The following is a 17869-nucleotide window of genomic DNA, read 5'->3' as shown; positions in this document are numbered from 1 at the left end:
GGGAAATATCCACATTTGGTCAAAGAAGTCTTTTATGTTGATTGCTGAGTGAAGGTATAGGAGTAAACGAGTTTCTTTTGCTTCTGGAGCAGTGGACTACAGTCATCTGAAGAATTGCTGGGACAAAGCAAAACTAACCTTAGAAAGTCTGAGACATTATCCATCTACAACCACAGCAATTAAATTCTTTCTTTCATAATCAAAGAGCAAGGTCAATGAGGTTCCAGAGAGCAAAAATAATAGATCTTTTCGTTGCTCACCTTTCTGGACTGGGTCTTTTTCCATTTCCATGAACCTCCATGAGCAGCTCTGAAGAGTCGGCAGGAGACGCGATACTGGTGTTGAGCAGAAGGTGTTCGTGCTGAGCAAGGTACTGGGACGGGGTCTGCTTGGCAGCCCGAGCACAGTGCAACAGTTCTCGCTGCAGCAGGGGCAAGTTGGCCTTGAAAACAAGAGGCAATTTTCCCAGTGCTGAGCCCTACACAACAGGGATTAGCACCTCAAAGAGCTTTCACAAAGCAGGTTAACACAAGACAAAAGCTTTCTGCTTCTTAGTCAGATTCTTTTGTGAGTGAAGTGTGGTCTATTATGCAGTACTTGAATTACTGCTACTTGTTTCTTGCCCCCAAAGATGTAAATGAATCCCCTTCAAGGAAGGGACTGTGACTCATTTACTTTGGTGGCCTAGTAAAGAGTAAAAGTTCAATAGATTTGTTGATCATAATAATTTTGAAACAATTTTTGAAAGACCTTGGTAAGCTATAGCCTACACAAGAATAGGAGAAATTAACTCTTTACCATTACAAACCCTAGTTTCTCCCTTCTGAGTCTCCATCTATCTTTGATAGCACTATTCAGCCTTCTCTTCATGTTCTCTAGAGTTGCTACCTTTGAATTCTGGAAACTGGAATTATTCTAGAACCTAAGGGATTTTTTTTTTGGGGGGGGGAGAGAGATAAGGTGAGGATGTTGGTACTGGAGGTTGAACCCAGGGGCATTCTAACCACTGAGCAACCAACACCCCCCCCCACTCCTCCTCTTTTTGTTTGAGACAGGATCTTGCTAAATAGCTCAGGCTGTCCTTGAACTTGCTATCCTACCTTAGCCTCTGGAGCCATCTGAACTCACTGGAACCTGAGGTTTTGGAAAAAAAAAAAGTATTGGGAGTGATGTAACCTGTGAAAGGAGAATTAATTACATACGGATATTTTTTCTTCTCTTAAGCTTTAAACGGGACAACTAGAATTCAAATTCCTCATACACAGAATGTCAGGTCGGTGGCGGTGACTTAAGTGGACAAAGCAGCCTGCACAGGAAAGAAACGTTCTTCAGGTGCAGAAGGAAACGCCTGTTAATCAGCAGGGTCTTCTGACCAATCCTGGAGTTTAGCCAGCTCCCCTGACCAACTCCAGCGGGAAGGAACTCCTGTCCTAAGCCCTTCCCTTCCTGCTGTAAACTCCATAAAATCCCAGTCCCACCGAGCTCCCACACGGTTTCTCCTGGACATTTCTCCAGTCCACTCTGCCTGTCTAGTCTGAGTTCCGCCCCGGAGTGACATCTCAATAAAGCCTCCTTCAGCGGCCTTTTTAAATCTGCCTCCTTTGGTTGCTACCCGCCTCGCTTGATCTCACACAGAATAGCATTTTCCACATTTATTTCATTTAAATAAATTGAAAAGAATTATATTTCTCCCCAAATTTAAACATAATTCAGGCTTAAGCTTGTAATAGAAGGCTTTTATTCTAAGGGATAGATGAGCAAGTGAAGGAGAGGGTTAATATCAGTGACTGTTTTAAAACAAATAAATTGACAAAACTCCAAAAACTAGCCAAAAGGCTGCCATAACCATCTACTGAAGCCAGATTTAAAATTAGGTAGACAGTGTAGTTAGGTAAATCGGGTCTAATATCGAGTGAAATCTAAAATGGAGGCCATGTTGAGAATGAATTTCCCGAAAAGCTGAGCAACTCTCTGAATGTTAATGAAGCCCAGGAACAACCCTAACAGATCTGAAGACAGCTCATCCCAAAGAAATGTTAATGAAGCCCAGGAAACAGCCCAACAGATTTGGAGATAGCCCATCCTAAATAAATGTTAATGAACAGCAAACTTGACTGGAAATGCCCAGATTACTTCTTTGTCCCATCTGTGTCCCAACCCTTCCCACCTAAATTCCATCACCAAAAACTATAAAAAGGGGAACACAATGGATTCCACCTCTTGGGTCCCCTTCTTCCTCTGGGAGAAGTCTTTTCTGCTGTCCTTTAATAAACTTCTAATCTCTACTCTGACCTTGCCTCAGCGTGCTTCTCTGGTGTTATTCTTCAACATTGGGGAAGCAAGAACTCATTACAGGTCAGCATCGGTAACACTACCTTGTGCTGTTTTCCAAAAACAGGTTCTAAGTCTGTTCTAAAACCCCAATCTTGTTGCAACTATAAAAACTTAACGGAAGGCTGTGGTTTTGGCTCAGTGGTAGCGTGCTCACCTACCATGCGTATGGCACTGGTTCGGATCCTCAGCACCACATAAAAATAAAGATCTTGTATCTACCTCTAACTAAAAAGTAAGGGAATTTGTCTCTTAAAAAAAAAAAAAAAAAACCAAACCAAAAAAAAAAAAAAATCCTGAAAAAAGGCCATGTCAGATCTTTATATTTGTGATGAGTACCTTTTAGTGAGTTTTTTAAAATGCTAATTATTTTTTAACACAAATTTCACAAATCTTTCTTGACTTTACAGTCTTAGGGGAAATGGCTAACTGCCAGCTCTGACATACAGAAAGGAGATCAACATAGAAGTAGCACCATTGTTTAAAGCACCACAAGCTGCTCTGAGCACAAAAACTTCAATGCCACCAGAACAAAGCAGCAGCCAGGCTTGGATGGATCTGCACTTTCCTGCAGGTCTGCCCTGCTCTGTTCAGAAGGTTTTTAAAATCAGAGCATGGCAGACCTGCAGGAAAGTGCAGATCTCTCTCTCCTATACAACTTTGTATAACAACTCATTTTTTTGAAGCTGTAACATTTTCTTGGGGGCTGGGGATGTAGCTCAGTTGGTAGAGTGCCTGCCTTGCATGCACAGGGCCCTGGGTTCAATTCCCAGTACCACAAAAAAACAAAATGAAACATTTTCTAGGGAAATGAAAGTAAGATAAAAGAGAGTAAAGGTATTATATTTATATGGCTTTATATTAGTGTTAGGCTTTGTGAGGTAAGAGGCAAAATTAAAGCTATTAATATAGGTACTCATAAAAAGAAAACAATTTCCATATATTATACTAAACAAAACATAATATACAGTTGAACATTTTTTTGAGGGGGAGGGGTAATTATCAATCTACTACTAATGATAAGAATGGAGACTCCAGATGGATGGAATAACATTTAGCTTAATTGGGGTTCAAGTTACTAATCCCTATAACCAAATGAACTGCAAATATTTAACTGTAAAAGCCATTCTCGGCTGTACAAAACAATGTGGTGTACTAGATTTGGATCATACTCTTTGGTTGCCTCTGAGTTACAACGCTGTAACTTAGAGATAACTGACAATGGTGGAAGTAACTGTTGCCTATGGACACGCAAATTATGCCTGAGGATGTTTAACTGACTTCTCTTGCCCACTGGAAAAGAAGCTAGTTCTTCTTGTGTATGCAAAGTCCTATCATTTTTTTTTGGTGGGGGGGGGGTACTAGGGATTGAACCCAGGGGCACTCAACACTGAGCCACATCCCCAGGCCTTTTTATATTTTATTTAGATACAGTATCTCACTATGTTGCTTAAGAGTCTGGCTAAACTGCTCAGGCTGGACTGAAACTAAATCGATCAGGCTGGATAGGAACTCTCCATCCTCCTACCTCAGCCTCCAGAGCCAAAGGGATTATAGGCATGTGTCATGGCACCTGGCCCTATCAGTAATTCTGATATATAAATGTTTCTATTATTTTAATTCTCCTTTGAATTGTTTGAGACATCTTAATCCTTCCTTAACTATGAACTAAATAAAATCTTTGCTATACATTCACTGTTACCTATGAATGATAATATTATCTATTTTTGGAAAATTATGATAAAATTGGAGAAAACAGTAACTTTATGGTGGGAAAATATGACAGACATTGACCCAACGAAGGGTCAAATTGCTACCTAGCTCTCCTATAGCTTGTCATAATCCACTATGGGCTTTGTTTTCCAAAATCATCACCAGATTCTACTCATAAAGAGTGTTAGAACAAAACAAATTAAGGAGTATTCTATAAAGTAACCTATGTAACCTTTAAAAAAAAATGTAAAGTTCATGGAAAGCCGAGAAATTGTTCCAGTGGACTAGAAAGGCAAATAAATGTAACATGTGACACTGAAATCAATGCAGGATCACGCTCCCAGGCCCCACAAAGTTTTCTTTTGCTGTAAAAAACATTAGTGGGACATTGGTGAAACATAAATAAGGTCTACAGATCAGGTAACAGTATATTATAAATATCTGATCTGATAATTGCATTTATTTATTTTTATGTGGTGCTAAGGATCAAACCCAGGACCCCGTGTGTGCTAGGCGAGCACTCTACCTCTGAGCCACAATCCTAGCCCCTGATAATTGCATTTAGATGTATCAAGCATTTCTAAAGAAATACATTTTAATAATACAACTGTGGTAAAATGTTAACTTTAGTGTAGAATCTGGGTGACCCTTTAGTGTAGAATCCTAGAATCCTGTACAGATAGTACAGGAATTTTATTGTACTATTTTGTACTTTATCTGTAAGCACAAAATTATTTCAAAATAAAAAATCTTTATGAAAGGGCCATGATTCCATATAAATATAACACTGCCTCACTTAACAGGAAAGCTGGATGATTTTTAGAAGTGTTGCCAAAAGTTATGATCCAGAAAATAGTTTTAGAGAATACTAATAAAGACTAGACTAATTGGAGCTTGGGGACACACAAACATTGCCTTCTCACTTCCTATAGACCTTAGCGTAAGATCAAAATCATCTGTCCTCTCAGATAATGAAAGGGTAAAGTTTCTAAGCTGCAAAGCCTGAATTAATATATAAAAGACTAGGTATTGGGGCTCAAGCGGTAGTTCGCCCGCCTGGCATGCATGCGGCCCAGGTTAGATCCTAGCACCACATACCAACAAAGATGTTGGGTCTGCCGAGAACTAAGAAATAAATGTTAAAAATTCTCTCTCTCTCCTCTCTCACTCTCTCTTAAAAAAAAAAAAAATGACTAGGTATTGTTAAGTTCCTCTGCTACACCCAGAACCTGAAATTCCTGAGATAGTTAAGACAACGCCCTACTGGCCATTTAGCCCTAACCAATCAGTTTGAATGTGTACCCTGCTTAGGAGTGACCAATCACCCCCGCCCGACCTGTTCCCGCCAATGAATGTGCTAATCATGTCTCAGAGTTGTTGTTCAATTTTCCTGCACCTCATGATGATTTGTTCTGATGTATGAAAAGCCCACCCCCTCTCCCCAAAAAGTGTTAAGCTTTGCTTGACCTCTGCTTAGGGCTCTGGGCCACTCTCCCTTCCTGAGTGAGCCTTGGGCCTCAGCACCCTGACTTAGGATCCTCTTCAATAAACTCCCTCCTGCTCATTGCATGAAGCTGGTATCTTGTGGTCTCTTCCTCTGATGTTTTGCTGGACCCTTACAATAATACACTTTTCTACCTCCACCACACCCTAAAGATTTACTGGCCAGTAACTTCTTAGGTCTTCACTAACCCCACTCATGTCCTCCTCCTGTCTCTACTTGCCCCTTCTCTGTATTACCAACAGTGACTGCACAAAAATCACAACACAAGGCTATTAAAATTCTCATCTCATCAAGCATGAGGCTAATGTATTTGGCAAACTGCATTCACACCTCTCTACCAGCCCCCAATAAAACACTGATATGAAAATGTGGCAACCCACCCTGATTTAGATCACATAACAGGGATCCCTGGATCTTGTAGAAATGCTGAAAACAATTACATTCAGTGGTTCTCATAGAATTACCTTGAGGAATGGAATCACAAAAGGACGAAGAGGAAAGTTTGTAGCCTCTTGGAGCTTGCAATGGAATTCTTCAATTGTCACTGTTGAGTTCTGAAAAGAGGAATAATGCTGTTATTCAACTTCCAACACTGACTCGGTGCTGAACCCTTTTAAATCATAGGGAACTTAAGAACTCTTACTCAAAGGTTGACTCAATACTGTCCCCCCACCCCACTGGTTACTAGATATTTAACCCAGGAATGCTTTACCACTGGGAGCCACATCCCCAGCCCTTTTTGTTTTTTGTTTTGAGACAGCCTCTCACTGTTTAGTTGCTGATGCTGGTCTTGAACTGGCAATCCTCATATGTCAGCCTCCTGAGCTGCTGGGATTACAGATATGCCTCACTGTGTCTGGACAAAATGCTGTTTTCCTTCTTTCTGTTTTTTGAGCATGTTGAAAATTTGTTCTTTTTAATTATATAGGACAGTAAAATGTATTTTCACATATCATACATACATGGGGTATAAATTCCCATTCTTGTGGTTATATATGATATGAAGTTACACTGGTTGTGCTCCAATTTATTCCACTGTCTTTCCCATTCCCACCTGCCCCTAGTCTAATCAGGTGGGACCCCCCCCCCATTGTGAGTCAGCATCTGCATATCAGAGAGAACATTTGGACTTTGCTTTTTTGGGGATTAGCTTATTTCTTGGCATGATAGCCCCCAGTTCCACCCATTTAGGGGCCAATGCCCTAATTTCATTCTTCTTTATGGCCAAGGAACATGCCATTGTGTATATTGATCACAAAATGCTGTTTTATTAATGGCAGAAATTCTACGACCCCCAAATCTAAATTCTTCCTTCTGGGAAAGAATAGGCACTTCATTCCTCACAACCCATGAAAAGAGGCCCTCAGGTCCCCTCATGTTGAGGGGGTTCACTGCAAGTCTTCTCAGTTCCACAGAATCAAGTATATAGTTCTTCCTGAATTAACAACCTAGTGTCATACTTTTTGAAAAGTTCCTTTTTGGGGCTGGGGTTGTGGCTCAGTGGTCGAGCACTCGCCTAACATGCTCAAGGCCCTGGGTTCGATCCTCAGCACCACATAAAATAAATAAAATAAATAAAGGTATTATGTCCAACTACAACTAAAAAGTACTTTAAAAAAAAAAAAAGAAAAGTTCCTTTATTTGGTACTGAGGATTGAACTCAGGGGGACTTAACCATAGAGCAAAATCTCCAGTCCTTTTTATATTTTATTTAGAGACAGGGTCGTGTTGAGTTGATTAAGGCTTTGCTAAATAGCTAAGGCTGGCTTTGAACTTCTGGTCCTCCTGCCTCAGCCTCCCAAACTACTGGGATTACAGGTGTGCACCACTGCAACCCACTAAAAATTCCCTTTTTAAGGCAAGGATTCACACATGCTGTGCAAGGATTCTACCAGTGAGCTACATTCCTAGCCCTGAAGTTCATTTTTCATAGGCTCAACATACCTCCTGGGCATAACTTTCTCATGTTTTTAAAGAAAAAAAGAAAAATAAGAGGACAACCTGGGATGGGGCTATAGCTCCGTGGCAGAGCACTTTCCTGGCATGTGTGAGGTACTGGGTTCAATCCTTAGCACCACATAAAAATAAATAAAATTAAATAAAGCATTCTGTTCATCGACAAGTACAAAAAAAAAAAAAAAAAAAAAAGACAACCTCTCCAAAGCACCTAAAGTCCCCATGGGAAAAAGCCAGTAGGGATGTTACCGCTGTTGATCGGTGATGAGTCCTTGCTTCACCAGAGAAGCATGCCAAGGCAGGGTCAGAGTGGAAAATAGAAGTTTATTAAAGGACAGCAGAAAAGATTCTCCTGGAGGAAGAAGGGGTCCCAAGAGATGGAAGTGTGGTTGTTTCCCCTCTTTATAGTTCTTTCATTGATGAAATGTAAGTGGGAAGGCCTGAAGGGTGGGGCACAGGTGGGGCAAAGAAATAATCTTCATTAACATTTCTTTGGGATGGGCTCAGGGCTTTTCCGGACCTCTTTAACATTCAACTTTTCCTGGAATTCATTCTAAACATGGCCTCCATTTTGGATCTTACTCTGGCTTCAGGGAAAATGGCTGGGACTGGTGAAGTCCTGGGTAAGAAACTGGAGGAAAGCGGCTTTGACAAGGCGTATGTCATTCTTGGTCAGTTTTTGGTGCTAAAGAAAGACGACCTCTTCTGGGAATGGCTGAAGGACACATGTGGCACCAATGTCAAGCAGTCCTAGAACTGCTTTGAGTGCACTGTAGAGTGTTCTGACGCATTCTTGTGATATTCTCTGGGGACTCCTTAATCCCCAGCTCCATATCAAGCCTCCAGAGCTTGAAGGTGAGTGAGGGCTCCTTGTCATCTACAAAGGAAAGATTGCTGTTGTCCTCCTGCAGGGTCCTCCCCGCACCACTGCAATCTTTCTGGAATTACTGCTCTTGCATTCAGCCCCCTTCCTCTCCCCCCTGTGAGGTCCAAGGACACAGTTAACCAGCTTTTCTGACTGGATTCCTGACCCCCACCTTTACCTCTGGTCTGTTTGATGCTACACAACCTTTTTATAACCAGAAAGAGATTCACTGTTTTTTTTTCCATTTTTAAAAATATTTATTTTTTAATTTTAGGTGGACACGATATCTTTTTATGTGGTGCTGAGGATTAAACCCAGTGCCCCATGCATGCTAGGTGAGCACTCTACCAATGAGCTACAACCCCAGCCCTCCATATTTTTAATTATCATCATTGCACCAATACAGTTTTATATACATATATCTTTTTTTAAAAAATGTTTTTATTTTTTATTTGTAGTTGGACACAATACCTTTATTTTATTTATTTATTTTTTATGTGGTGCTGAGGATCGAACCCAGGGCCTCGCATGTGCTAGGTGAGCGCTCCACTGCTGAGCCACAACCCCAGCCCTATATCCATATATCTTCATTTTCAATTTTTCAGCAATTCAAATACATAATGTTATCATTTTGAGAATACAAAGAACACAACACAAAGGAAGATTGAGAAAATAGATTCCCGGGAGTTAATCACTAGTGATTTTACAGACTTCCTTTTAGTGTTTTCTACTGGGATTTTAAAGTGTCCTACCATGGCTCTGTAAGAAAAGGGCTTCCTGTATGGAGAGGAATGATAAATATGGACACAAAGTTAGAAAATGAAACCCAGGAGAAAAAAAAACTGTCCTCATAGCATGGTGAAAGGAACAGCAGGACAGAGAGAAGGAAAAGTGATGGGAGAGCAACTTGCTATTAAGATACCCTAACTGGCGGGTATCAAAGTCTAAGACAAAACTTATCCCACTTAAAGTTGTGATTCTCCATCTTCCTTCATAAATGACAATATATGTAATAGCGGCTTTCTACTGAAGAGCTAGATGGATTGGAAAATAAATGTATGTAAAGGAGTCAGATATCCAGGCAGCAAGGAAGTCAGATGAAATGTTTTCAACTGTTGTTTTCCATTTCAACTGAATGAGAGGGAATGTTTTTAAACCTCTCTGTTCTATGGATCAGGTTAAAAGCACAATTCTTCAAATTAGGTCAAATAAAGGGGTGAATGTAAATTAATGCTGTGTTTCAAATGTAGCAACTAGATGGAGATGCAAAAAATTAAACACTTAAGAATATAACTTGGAAAGCACAGCCCTGTGAACTTCCTTCATTACAGAAATATCCACTGTTCAAGGATGTTGAACAGTACTGGTACCACCAATACACCCTCTTATCATAGGAAGAGACACCCACAAGAGATTGATGGAGCTGCACCTAGCGCTGAGGTTCATTGAACAGGACAAGCCTAAAGGAGGCCTTGCTAAAGTGCTACGGCTGGCCTTGAATTTAAGGTCCTTCTGCCTCAATTTCTGAAGCTGCGCCACCATGCCCAGCTTGAAATTATCTTTAAGCACAGACTCTACTTTAAAGTAATTTGCTGCTGGAATTGCATAACATCTTGATGTCTGCTCTATTTTCAACTTTGGCATTCAAGACAAAGTACATTAGTCTAGATCCAATAAGACTTTTCTATAGTAGTCTAAAATTGACCAATAGTTTTTTTTGTTTGTTTTCCAAAAAACAAAATAAGAAAAAAAAAAAAAAGACTATAAACACATACACACCAAGACAAATTTAAAAACAAAACAAAAACAATCCCAGATTTTTCCTGATAGAGGTATCCTGATAGGTCCTCACTCACTGTACCTAGACTGTTTCTGCTAACAACATATATGATTTATACTAAACACCTACTTTCCTTCTGGAAGGTGCCAGGGATAGACGGTCTATGTGACCAGGTCCCAATAAAACCTTGAGTAGACTCTCTAATAGCCTTCCCTTGGCAGGAGCACTGCACACGTGCTGCTGTATACTCCCTGTTGGAAAGAGAATGCATTCTGTATGACTATTCAAGAGAGGAGAGAGCACAAAGGAAGATGAAACATGGATTTAACCAGACTCTGCCATGTCACTCTCCTTTTTGATCTGGTTATGTATTCTTATTATATACCTGTAATAAATCATCACTCTAGATGGGCATGGTGGTGCATGCCTGTAATTCCAGTGGCTCAGGAGGCTAAGGCAGGAGGATCACAAGATCAAAGCCAGCCTCAGCATCTGAGAGAGACCCTAAGCAGCATAGCAAGACCTTGTCTCTATGTCATTAATGATGGAAGTAATTTATTGCATTTGTTTTGCATAAAGTTGTTTCTTGAATATTAGACTTAGAAATCTCCAGACAACTTCTAGAATTAATTAATGAATTCAGCAAAGTAACAGGATATAAAATCAATACCCATAAATCAAATGCATTTCTATACATCAGTGATGAATCCTCTGAAAAATAAATTAGGAAAAATTGGGAATGAACTTAACAAAAGAGATGAAGGAAGACCTCTACATTGAAAACTACAGGATGCTAAAGAAGCAAATTGAAGAAGACCTTAGAAGATGGAAAGATCTCACATGCTGTTTGATAGGCAAAATTAATATTGTCCAAATGCCCATATTACCCCAAAGCGCCAAACAGATTCAGTGCGATTCCAATTAAAATCCCATCGTCATTCCTTATAGAAATTGCTTTTCATTTGGAAAAATAAGAGACCCAAAATAGCCAAAGCAATCCTTAGCAAGAACAATGAAGCAAGAGGCATCAGAATACTAGACATTAAACTATACTACAAAGCTTTATAGTAACAAAACAGCATGATATTGTTACCAAAACAGACATGTAGACCAATGATACAGAATAGAAGACACAGAGACAAACCCACAGAAATACAGTTATCTCATACTAGACAAAGGTGCCATAAACATACATTGGAGAAAAGATAGCTTCTTCAACAAATTATGCTGGGAGAATTGGAAATCCATACGCAGCAAAATGAAAAAAGAAACCCTATCTCTCACCATGCAACCCAAACTCAACTCAGTCGATTAAGGACCTAGGAATTAGTCCAGAGACCCTGTGCCTAACAGAGGAAAAAAAAAAGCCCAAATCTTCATCACATCCAATTAGGCCTCAACTTCCTTAATAAGACTCCTAAAGCATAAGAGTTAAAATAAAAAATTAGCCAGATGCAGTGGTGCACACCTATAATCCCAGCGGCTCAGGAGGCTGAGGCAGGAGGATCATTAGTTCAAAGCCAGCCTCAGCAAAAAGCAAGGCACTAAGCAAATCAGTGAAATCCTGCCTCTAAATAAAATTCAAAAAAGGGCTGGGGATGTGGCTGAGTAGTTGAGTGCTCCTGAATTCAATCCCTGGTACCAAAAAAAAAAAAAAAAAAAAAAGAATTAATAAATGGGATGGACTCAAACTAAAAATCTTCTCAGCAAAACAAACTATCAATGAGGTGAATAGAAAGCCTACATTTTGGGAACAAATTTTTGCCACATGCATATCAGATAGCGCATTAATCTCCAGGATATATAAAGAACTCAAACTTACCACAAAAAATCCAATCAATAAATGGGCTAACAAGCTGAACAGACACTTCTCAGAAGAAGATATACATTCAATCAACAAATATATGTTCAACATCTCTAACAATTAGAGGAATGTAAATCAAAGCTACTCTAAGATTTCATATCACTCCAGTCAGAACGGCAGTTATCAAGAATACAGAAAACAATTAGTTGTCAAGGATGTGGGGGAAAAGGTACACTCATACATTGCTGGTGGGACTGCAAATTGGTGCAACCAATATAGAAAGCAATATGGAGAGTTCTTAGAAAACTTGGAATGAAACCACCATTTGACCCAGCTCTCCCCCCTCCTCAGTCTATACCCAAAGGACTGAAAATCAGCATACTAAAATAATGTAGCCACATCAATGTTCATAGCAGCTCAATTCACAATAGGTAAACTGTGGAGCCAACCTAGATGCCCTTCAATAGATGAATGGATAAAGAAACTGGTATAGATACACAATGGAATATTACTCAGCATTAAAAGAGAATAAGATTGGGCTGGGGATGTGGCTCCGCCTGGCATGCATGCGACCCGGGTTCGATCCTCAGCACCATATACCAACAAAGATGTTGTGTCCTCCGAGAACTGAAAAATAAATATTAAAAATTCTCTCTCTCTCTCTCTCTCTCTCTCTCTCTCTCTCTCTCTCTCTCTCTCTCTCTCTCTCCTCTCTCACTCTCTCCTCTCTCACTCTCTCTTTAAAAAAAAAAAAGAGAATAAGATTATGGTATTTGCAGGTGAATGGATGGAGTTGGAGAATATCATGCTAAGTGAAGTAAGCTAATCCTAAAAAACCAAAGGCTGAAACGTTCTGATAATTGAATGCAGATTCATAAAGGGGGGGAGGTGGGGGAGATGAGGAACTTTGATTGGAAAAAGGGAGGGAGAGGTAGGGAACATACATGAGGGCAGGAAAAATGATTGAATGAGATGGACATCATTACCCTAGGTTCATGTATGCATATATGGTGTGATGCTACATCATGTACAACCAGAGACATGAAAAATTGTGCTTCAATTGTAGACAATGAATCAAAATTGTGCTTCAATTGTGGACAATGAATCAAAATGCATTCAACTCTTTAACCACACATTCTTAAAAGAACAACAACAAAAAGGCAAATAAATGACTTAATATGGCTATGAAAATAATTCTGACCTTTTGGACCACCAGAAAGGATTCTGAATTATACTCTGAGAAATGTGACATGAAGGTAATTTAAAATAAATAAATTTTAAAAAAAAATCTATTAAGGAGTCAGTTCTTAAACCTTTTAGTCTCAGAATCCCTATAATTTATGTGAATTACATCTACTGATATTCAAACCAATTTAGAAATTAAAACTGAGGTTTTAGAGCCAGGCATGGTGGTGCATACCTGTAATCCCAGTAGCTTGGGAGGCTGAGGCAGGAGATTTTTGAGTTCAAGCCCTGTCTCAAAATATAAAAACTGGCTGGGGATGTGGCTCAGTGGTTAAGTGCCCCGGGTTCAATCCCTGGTATAAAAAAAAAAAAAAGTTTTAACCTATTTCAAAATAATCCATTACATATTTTATAACATTTTAAAAATAAAAAATTTTCTGAGAGAAATGTGCTGAGTGTTCTGTTTCACAGTTTTATAAATCTCTTAAATATCCAGCATAAGAAAAGACAACTAATTTCTACTATCTGCTTCTATATACTTTATCTTTTGCAATATTTCATGCCATATAGCCCCTAGCAAATTCCACTGCAAACTCATTCCCCATTGCCCACCTTCCACCCCATCCCTGAATCCAGGGCAATTTACCACTGAGCCACATGCTCAATCCTTTTTATTTTTATTTTATTGTTATTTTTTGGCCATAGGGTCCACAAAGTTGCTGAGGCTGACCTCAAAATGGAAATCGTCCTGTCTCAAACTCCTGATCCTCTGTGATTACATGTGTGTGACACAATGCCTGGTTTTACTTTCAATCTTAAGACCGGGTCTTACTAAGTTGCCAGGCTAGGTCCAACTTTTGATCCTCCTGTCTTGGCCCTCCCAAGTAGTTGGGATTATAGGCACACGCCACTGAGCCTGGCTCACTGCAAACTTTTGTTTCTTTAGTATCAGGAATTGAATCAGGAGTGCTCGATCACTGAGCCACATCCTCAGCCCTTTTATATTTTATGTTGAAACACGCACTTGCTTAGGGCCTCACTAAATTGCTGAGGATGGCTTTGAACTTGCAGTCCTCTTGCCTCAACCTCCTGAGCTGCTGGGACTATAGGCATGTGCCACTTCGCCAGGCTCACCACACATTCTTAAAAGAACAACAACAAAAAGGCAAATAAATGACTTAATATGGCTATGAAAATAATTCTGACCTTTTGGACCACCAGAAAGGATTCTGAATTATACTCTGAGAAATGTGAGAAATCTGACATGAAGGTAAATAATGTGACTTGTCAACTAAATAATGGTAACAGAATAATGTGTTAAAACAGAAGTGCAGAGCCAGGCATCAGCACCAGACCTTCATTTTCTTTTTATCACATATATGCTAATATGCAGGAAAGAGCACAGAACACTTTTCTTGAGATAAATTCTGAAGTATCTATCTGATATATACTGAAAACTGGTACCATTTCCCTTATAAACTCAGAGTCAAACCTCATCCAGCTAGTGATTTCAGAAAAGCAATATTTTATATACAGGCTCACCATGTTCAGTGTAGAAAGAAAAATACCTGTACCTTAAAAATCCTAAAGAAACTGTATGCATGATGAGCTGGACAATGTAATCCTTTGATACTATTTATTTAAATTATGAAACTTACAATTTTACAAACCATTATTCTAAAAATTAAACTTGATACTTCTCTATTCTCTTTGGTTTGGAAACAATACACTAGGGACTGAATATATTAAATCACAAAAAAACCTTGTATTAATCTCAGCAGGTCTGCTGAAACCTGTTTTAAGCCAAATCCTAAACTTATTAGAATTAAACCAACAAGGTAAGCATTACTGACTTTCTTACTTTTATAAACCTTACCATCATGAAACTATAATTCAACAGCTTTACATAAATTATAAAAATCTACAACTTCTCTGTTGGCTATGAATGTGACCCACACACCCAGGGCACAGAGATGCTATACTTACCACCAGTGCTAGAACGAGAGTCCGAACCTTCTCCCCAATCTCAGGCGAGATATCATTGCCAAACTGTTGCAGAGTGGTGAGAAAGCGTTTCAACTTGCTGAGTTGCCGAGCTCCACAAGTGGCTGGTAATTGCTGATTTGTTAGCGCAGACGAAGTGGAAGAGGCAGGACCATTGCTGAATCTTTGTGGTGGTGATGGAGCGCCATTCAGGGTAGGAGGAGAATGGTTGATACCATTGCTTACTAAAAGGAAGCCAAAATTGAAAGACTCAATTTACAGACCATGAAGGCCTTTGTTAATTTCTTCTGGTTTGTGTTCTCTTTCATTTATTCATTCAAATTTTGTAAAGTACATTTTAAAAGAATATGCAAAGCTGTTTCTGTCCTCAATAATACTTTTATGTATAATGAGACACACTGTCAGGTAAATAATGGTAACAGAATAATGTGTTAAAACAGAAGTGCAGAGCCAGGCATCAGCGCCAGACTTATAGATTTTACTTAATCATAAAATCTAAGGTGAGCTGGGCTTGGTGGCACAAGCCTGTAATCCCAGTGGCTCAGGAAGCTGAGGCATGAAGATCGAAAGTTCAAAACCAGCCTCAGCACTTTAGCGAGGCCTTGTCTCTAAATAAAAAAATAGAAAGGGCTGAGAATGTGACTCACGGTTAAGCATCCCTGGTTCAATCTTTGGTACCAAAAAAAAAAAAAAAGGAAAGAAAAGAAAAAGATATCTAAGATGAAAGTATCTAAAAACGTAGGAAACAATTTAAGTCAAGATTGGAGAAAAGTTGAAAAGCCTAATCATGCAGTCGCGGTGGCATATGCCTATAATATCAGTGACTTAGCAAGATTCTGTCTCAAAATAGAAACAAAAAGGGCTCAGGATGTAGTTCAGTGCTCCTGGGTTAGATCTCCAGTACCTCCCCACCAAAACAACAACAACAACAAAAAAACAAAAAACAAAAAACAAAAAACAAAAAACCAAAAAACAAAGCCTAAGCATTTAATCTTTACCTAGCTTAGAAAACTGATATTTACCTGTATTATGTCCACAAAAACTCATCAATCACAACCATTTTCCTACTTCACTTTTCTTTCCTCTAAGTTAGTCAAAGTCACCTGATCATCTCTGTTCTCTCTTCCTGGACCAATCCATATTCAAATTTGACCTCTATAGCTTAGGTATCACCTGTATTAAGAAGCTTTCTTTGACAAACATATTGCTGCTCCACTTTAAATTTAAATGTTGGCAGATTTAATAAATATTCTTTGTTGCCTGTGTACATACTTCCACTATTTTACTTTCTAAACTGTACTTCTTTCCTTCTTTCTTTTTTGGTGGTACTGAGGATTGAACCCAGGCATAGTTTAGCACTGACCTATATTCCCAGTGCCTTTTGAACTTTTGAGACAAGCTTCCACTAAGTTGCTCAGGCTTGTCTCAAACTTATAATCCACCTCCCTCAGCTTCCTGAGCAGCCAGGCATGCAGTCATAAGCCACCATGCATATCTACTTATTTTTTTCTATATTTGCATTGCCAATAGATTACACATTCTCTCTCTCTCTCCCTCCCTCTCTCCCTCTCTCTCTCTCTCTCTCTCTATCAGGGATTGAACCCAGGGGTGCTGAACCACTGAGTAAACTGCAGCTTTTTTTTTTTTTTTTAAAAAGACATGGTCTCCCTAAGTTACTGAAGCTGGTTTTTGATCCTTCTCAGATGCCTAAATGCTGTGATTACATGTGTGCACCACCAAATCTTGATGAGAAATACCTTACACATTAGTGCATTCTCTTAAGCTTTTGTAAACCGTATATACTATATGTACACTTTTAATTTTGATTCATTAGTTAACCAAGGTAAGTTTTTAAGAAAATAGTGCTAAATGCTTCACTGCATAAAAGACTAGCTAAAGCAGAGGAAAAATGGGTGAATTATCTCCTATTTTCTTAAAAGAGATTACTAAAGCCACTGGAAAGCAAAGATAAACATTCAACCTCAACAACACAAAAAATTAGTTATAATGGTCTGTCATTTCTTAGTTTTCACAGAAAGGTCAATTCTTGGCATAGAGCTGCCCTCTTGAAACAATGTAATAAGATATTACTGTGTTTTTAGCCACCATGACATGCAGATAGGCTTTTTTACAGTCTTCTTAATAAAACCTTATGCTTACATTTTCCAAAATAAAATATATCCACCTCCATGCAGCCAATTGTGGAGGTAAAAAAGACTAACATTTTATTTATTTATTACTACGGGATATTTCAGTACATGTATACATCAGGGCTAGATTTACATATACCTATTGTGTGTGTGTTAAAATAGGAACGCTAAGCAGGGTTTTTTTGTTGTTGTTGTTGCTGCTGTTTTGTTGGTACCAGGGATTGAATCCAGGGATGTTGAATCACTGAACCACATCGCTAGCCTTTTCATTTTTAATTTTGAGACAGAGTCTTGCTAAGTTGCTGAGGCTGGCTTTGAATTTGCAGCCTCTTGCCTCAGCCTCCTGGGCTGCTGGCACTACAGGTGTGCACACTAGCACTCAGCTAAGCAGGAATGAAATCTGTTTCATTTCAAGTCTACCTATGACTAAGGCTGTTTGCTTTTGAGATACAAAACAGAATTTAAGAAAAAGGTTATTAAACTTCTTTTATTTTACTCTGGTTCAACTGAATGCTACAATTATTAGTTATCCGATTTCAAATGTTTTGGGAAAATAATTAAACCTTCTACTAGGGCT

The 17869-nt window shown here is 39.1% G+C and overlaps 1 protein-coding gene across 3 annotated transcripts in view; it reads right to left on the bottom strand.

Annotated features, from left to right (window-relative positions):
• Cbfa2t2 (CBFA2/RUNX1 partner transcriptional co-repressor 2) overlaps window positions 1-17869 on the bottom strand; it is a 141115-nt gene that overhangs the window by 25914 nt on the left and 97332 nt on the right. For all 3 annotated transcript variants that reach the window (XM_078051636.1, XM_078051634.1, XM_078051635.1), the window contains 3 exons: window positions 15125-15366; window positions 6013-6102; window positions 261-442 (listed from right to left, as the gene is read on the bottom strand). In XM_078051636.1, the coding sequence (XP_077907762.1) occupies window positions 261-442; window positions 6013-6102; window positions 15125-15366 (514 nt within the window). The remainder of the gene's footprint in view (window positions 1-260; window positions 443-6012; window positions 6103-15124; window positions 15367-17869) is intronic.

Source organism: Ictidomys tridecemlineatus, chromosome 5, assembly GCF_052094955.1.
Source record: "Ictidomys tridecemlineatus isolate mIctTri1 chromosome 5, mIctTri1.hap1, whole genome shotgun sequence".
In the NCBI taxonomy this organism is placed as follows: Eukaryota; Metazoa; Chordata; class Mammalia; order Rodentia; family Sciuridae; genus Ictidomys; species Ictidomys tridecemlineatus.
The sequence above is the reverse complement of the archived record's forward strand: the minus strand, read 5'-3'. Positions and strand labels throughout refer to the sequence as shown.